The sequence below is a fragment of the Diachasma alloeum genome, unplaced genomic scaffold (assembly GCF_001412515.2).
Source record: "Diachasma alloeum isolate Michigan unplaced genomic scaffold, Dall2.0 Dall_scaffold_00747, whole genome shotgun sequence".
Taxonomy (NCBI): Eukaryota; Metazoa; Arthropoda; class Insecta; order Hymenoptera; family Braconidae; genus Diachasma; species Diachasma alloeum.
The window spans coordinates 180,423-186,431 of NW_021680877.1; the positions used below are offsets into that span (position 1 = coordinate 180,423).

At 45.9% G+C, this 6,009-nt stretch overlaps 1 protein-coding gene across 1 annotated transcript; it reads left to right on the plus strand.

Annotated features, from left to right (window-relative positions):
* The first annotated feature begins 3,662 nt into the window (after nucleotides 1-3,662).
* On the plus strand, nucleotides 3,663-5,261 carry LOC107044476. Its single transcript, XM_015266368.1, has one exon. It carries the CDS (start codon nucleotides 3,663-3,665, stop codon nucleotides 5,259-5,261), a length of 1,599 nt encoding a protein of 532 aa, XP_015121854.1.
* The last annotated feature ends 748 nt before the right edge of the window (nucleotides 5,262-6,009 follow it).

Below are 6,009 nucleotides of genomic sequence, written 5' to 3' on the forward strand. Positions count from 1 at the left end.
GTGTTTCGAGGTTTTGGCTTTTAAATGCTCCTCGCACCACGATTTCCATTCGACTTGAACTGTTTCTTTTCAATGTTCGTTAGATTCCATAGAATGAAACTATTTTTCTTTTCTTTTTTTTCAATTCAGTAACGAGGCGGTAAAACCGGTTAAGAATATCCAAGTATCTTTTATAGTTGGATACAAACAGTATAGATTCAACAATTTTCAATCATCACATTTGTCAATTTGCTACGTCATGATTTTCGAAGACTTACCTGTTATTTGCTTTTAAAATCATAACATTAAAGAATTTTTACCTGTTTTAAGCCTACCTTTCGGAAATAGCTTGGGATAGGTTTGGTGACTTTTGACTTTGTGACGAGGCATATTTATTTATTTTTCTATTATTTTTACACACATTTTTGCCCAACTACACACTGCCCCCTAAATAGTAAAATCCCGCCACCGTTGGATACCCCTTCCCTCGATTTTCCCCGCATTACCCCTCTACCCTCGCCCCTGGAGTCTACGACGACAGCCGCCGAAGGAAGATAACAGTTCCGGCTCTATTTGATCAACCGAAGGAGCCGTTGCCCCCCAAAACCACCCATACATAGGCCCAGACAACCCACCGCCCTCGATAATCCCCATCAACACATCCCTGGATGGTGACCGTGGGCACAATCTAACCACCATGATTGGCCCCGATCACCCACGAAGATGACCAGAAGGATCTCGACTAGTCGCGAATCCTCACGAACGAGACGAAGGAAAAGACGGAAGAGAGAAGAAGCGGCACTCCTGTAACCGCTGTCCTGGACACTGCCACGTGCGTCCCAAGTTAGTCGACGAGAGAGTGCAAATACCCCGAAGTCTGTACATTGGACCGTTGTGTTGGAGAAAAGAGGATTTTTGGTGGCCGAGCTCATCCCGGCTCTAGATACTGTGCCCCTGGATTCAGAGAGGAGGAACGGAGGCTCTATCACAGGAGTTGCGGAAGGACCAGGATTAGTTTTTGGAAGTCCAGACCACACCTGGAAGTCGTAAGTACCAGTTGTCCCCCTCATTTCCCCCTCGCCTCAAACAATATTTCTTTCCAATCCCCCCCACCGGTGAGCCTACACTCTCTTGTTTCTTCCCCTTTAGTTATTATTTGGATATTTAGTTGCATTCCCTCGACACGACTAGCTTCTCCCCTTTTATCTGCATTAGAGTCATCCCCTTTTTACGTGTACAAAAGTTGCCTGGCCTCCCCCACTTCCCTAGATCAGAGCAAAAGGCCTTTTTGACGTCTTCTGACGATCTATTAATTGTAAAGTTCACAGAATATATTTCATGATTTAAACTTAACCCCTTATTTGCCCTTTTCTTTCAATTACCCTCTCATCATTTCAGGGATTAATTTAATTGAAATTAGGAAAAGGTCACAACTTATTCTAGAAATAAATAAATGTTTTAAATTGTTAAAAATTAATTTAATTCAATTTTCAAAAGTTTCTTTTGAACAATATAATTTTATGTTGAGATGAAGGAATCTTCCTTTTTTTGAATTTAACTATTAAATTATAGGTGAATTTTATTTTATGTTGATCGAAAATTTATTTCAATATTAACTCCTTGTTATCGGAAGATTTAAAAAAAATATTATTTAGTTGATGTGTTGTCTCATTTAATTATGCCAAAAGTGGGTTCCGTTCCTGGATTGTACGGCACTGGTTGGATTATTTTACTGCTCTTATAATTTGAGTAAAAGCCGTCAGTTTTTCGAACAACATTATTGATAGTACACGTCATTCAGACTGAGTAACTTTTCAAGATACTTTTGACCCATTTTTTATGGTTGCTGGTGCTCTGATTCTTAAGTTTTCCTGATAATATGTGGCCGCGGAGTTAATTGGAGGTTAGCTCGCGTGTTTACCACGTGCTGGCATGAACGTCGGAGGTAGTTTAAAGGATTCGGCCTCTGTGGACGAGATTACACAGCCCTCGTCGGACTACGCTGATGCCTCCGAGAACCCCTCGTTCTTCGACCACTCCTCACCTACAGTAATTCCTCTCCAAAGTGATCTCGCCTCTAGCCCGAAAGAGGTTAAGACTCCTGTCACAACAAACATCAACCCCTGGCATAACATATTTTCACCATCACCTGCCTGTTCCACTCCAAAGGACACGAATCCGCAGTCATCGAAAAATCCAAGAGGTAGGCCGCGCAAAGTAGTAAGCCTCGAACGCAAGGCCAGAGCATCCTCACTTTGCTCTCTCTCTGACTTTGTCAACGAGAAAAAAAGGAAGCTCTTCAGTGTTGTCCTTCGTTCTTCACCCCCTAAGAAGGAAAAAATACTGAACAGGAGTCTCAGTTCTCCCACCGACCTATCCTTCTCTCCCTCAAGGATGTCTCCTCCTCCTCAACCCTCAAATCCACCTGGTCTAGTCCCTTCTACCCTCCCCTGCCATCCAGAACCCATCCCCCAGGCCGACCTCGATGACCTACTACAAAATGCGTCTGAGCAAGATATGTTGGGGACTTTGCTCTCTAAAATGAACGAGATTCGCATCACGGGTAAAGCGAGAACAGAGGCCATCGAGTCCTCATTGAGGGATGGAAACAGCGTCCTCAAGCAACAACTCAACGAACTGAAAAAGATCATTGAATCCAGGGAGGCCCAAACATCGAAACAAATCGCAGAGCTGTCAGGTAAAATCTCCCTCCTGGAGTCAAAATTTATTGAGTTTCAAAAGGCTCCTGTGCCGCAACAATTTGTAGAGAGGCTGGAAAAGCTCGAAGACTCTTCAGCAAATGGACCCAACGTCCTATCTCTCAAGACGGAGATCGTAGACCTGAAAAGACAGCTGAATAATCAAGATAGAGCACTCAGAGCTAGGAATATCGCAATAAGGGGTCTGAATTTGGAGGCTGCTCCCCCCCTAGCATCAGTTAATAAATTTCTCATGGATAATTTTGCAATAAGGAATGGAGCTACAGAGGTCACGGTGGTGGGGAATAAATCTCGTTTTGTTATTGCCAAACTAACTGACATTGATGTGAGGAATAAGGTAATGAAGGAAAAATCGAAATTGAAGGACTCCAATGTAAGCCGTGTGTTCATCGAGCCTGACCTCACCCCTCGTGACCAGACGATTTACAACTCCATCAGAGAGACAGCAAAAGCGCTAAAAACGCAGGGTAAAAAAGTTAAGATAGGATACTGCAAGCTCCAAGTGGATGGTGTTTGGTGGACATGGGACTATAACACTGACCGCCTTGTCATTAAGATTTCATCTCCCAGCAGGCAGGTCTCCCAAACAAACCAGAAAACCAACTCCAGCTCTCGGATTTCAGCCTCTCTTCCGGTTCCAAAAAACCTCTAACGTACTACAGCCTCGACATCACCTTCTGGAACTCTTGCGGCTCAGGTAACATTCGTCTCAACGATTACAATGTCTCTTCCCATGTATATTGCTTCTCAGAAACTATGCTCCTTCAGGAGTCCCAGTACATTATTCCACACTCCCTCCGAGCTCACCTCAGCATATGGGCTCCAGCTATCAAGGACAAGTTCAGAGGTAGAGGGAGCGGAGGTCTTCTGTGCCTAATTAACAACGATTTGAATCCTGAGATCGTGGAGATCACACCATGGTAGACCCTCTTCCGTCTTAGAACGCACTCCTGGACTGCCACGATGGGTTCCTTATACTTCAAACCCTCGCTAGACTTGGATTACGTTCTGGAAATGCTTCAGGTATCCTTGGATGAGACTTTCTCCAAATTTCCCGATGACATTCTCATCTTGGATGGTGATGTCAATGCAACTGTTGCTGAGTTCGAGGATGATCTTTCCCCTGAGGAGGTCCAAGGTACGACCCTGTTCGAGAATCGTAATTACTTGGTTAAAGATACTGATGCTAGAGGTGAGTTCTTAATGGACTTTATGCCTGAAAATGGCTTCATACTTCTCAATGGCAGGGCTCCCTCTGACTCTCCAGCTAGATTTACGAGTTCCAAGAGCCCCTCAGCATACGACATGATCTGGGTCAATCACGACAAGTCTCAGTGGGTGGAGGACATGTGGGTGTCCTCTGATCTCCTCGGTTCCAACCATCTTCCTGTTTCGGTGAAGCTTCGCATCTCCAATGAAGCTGCCGGTGATCTGGACCTTAGTCCCAAACCTCAGACGCCGACTTCTCCATCTGAATCAGCGACCGCCCGTGTGGCTTCCTTAGTCTGGCAGCCCTCCAGAGAAGAGGACTTCGTTACTGCCATTGGATCACCCTCGAGCCCTCTTGAGGCTTCCTCAAGGGATTACATCGAGGCTACCTCCACCACTCTCACTGAAGCTATACGTATTGCTGCTCTCGAGTGTGGAATGTCCAAGGTTATGGCAAAACCCCGACATTCCCCCCCAGTGATAGATCGAAAAAACCCCTGGTTCGATCGTGACTGTGCTCGCAAGAAAAAAAAAGTTCACAATCTATTCAGAAATGTGTACAAACCCGTTTTCAACAAGCCTGCAGCAAATGATTTCGACTGTAACATGAAGAATTACAAAAAACTGATAGAGTCCAAGAAGGCCGCCTACGAGAAGGAATTAGCTGATCGATTCTTTGACTTGAGAAACCCGATCGCCTTCTGGTCGGCAGTGGCTTCCGTTAAAGATAGACCTGAGAGAAATGAGGGTATCAACCTGGTGAGATGGAATGAGTTTCTTCAGAATATGTATCCTCCAAGATCAGAGTATCTATTCAGTCTGCTCGACACTACTGACTCCGATTTGGACTCTGATATCTCTATGTTGGAGCTCTCGAGAAGTATCAAGCACGCGAGACCTGGTAAAGCCCCTGGAGAAGATATGATCACCAATAGCTTCCTCAACGCTTTGCCAGCGGATTGGATGGTGTTTATGCTGGATCTTTTCAACGTTGTGTACAGACTGGGGGTTGTGCCCAACTCGTGGACCAGCATGGTGCTCTGCATGATCCACAAGAAGGGGGATGTGTCAGATCCTCTCAATTACCGGGGGATAGCGCTGGTGAACAACATCACCAAGGTTTTTACTTCCATCCTGAATGACAGGCTCTATGCCTGGGCTGAGGCTCACCACGTTATCCCGGAAGAACAAGCCGGCTTCAGGCAGAGAAGAGGGGCCATGGACAACATCACGACGCTCCAAATGACGCTCCACAACAAGTTGAGACTCGCCGGTGGCAAAGTGTATGGACTTTTCGTCGACTTCCGGCGAGCTTTTAAGTCTCTCACTGCCTTCTCTGGCAGAGGTTGCTGAAGATCGGTGTCAGCACTAAAATGATCAAAGTGATGAAGAGCCTCTATGACCACTCCACTATGGCCATCAGAACATCAGAGGGCTTCATTGATCCAGTTGACGTCAGCGAGGGTGTGCTACAGGGTGAAAAACTCAGCCCTTTGCTCTTCAACCTCTTCCTCTCGGACATTGCTGACTTCTTCCGTGCCAGGGGTGCCTCTGGACTTGACATTGACGGACGCTCGGAAGTTGCTTTACTGCTCTACGCGGACGATCTCATCATCCTCGCATCCAGCTCTGCTGACTTGAAGAAGAAGCTGCCGATCCTGGAAGAGTACTGTGGTCTTAATAAGCTCACTGTCAACATTTCCAAAACCAAGGTGGTCATTTTTAGGAGAGGTGGTCCATTGCCGTCTGCTAATCACAACTTCAAACTATACGATTCTCCAGTGGAAATAGTCCAGAGCTATGTATACTTGGGCGTGGAATTTTCATCATCTGCCGTGGGACTATTGGCAACGAGAGCTGCTATCCTCAAAGCCAAGCGTGCCGCTGGGGTGGTGCTCCGTCTGATACCAAGGTTCAGAGCTGACTCCTGGGAACCCATTCACAAACTCTATTCAAGTGTGGTGACTTCTACGCTGATTTACACTGCTTCCATCTGGGGACTGAACTATTTGGACAACCTGGAGACGGCTCAACTTCACTTCTTGAAGAGACTTTTCCATCTACCGGTGAATGCACCTGGATACCTCGTCCGACTGGAGAC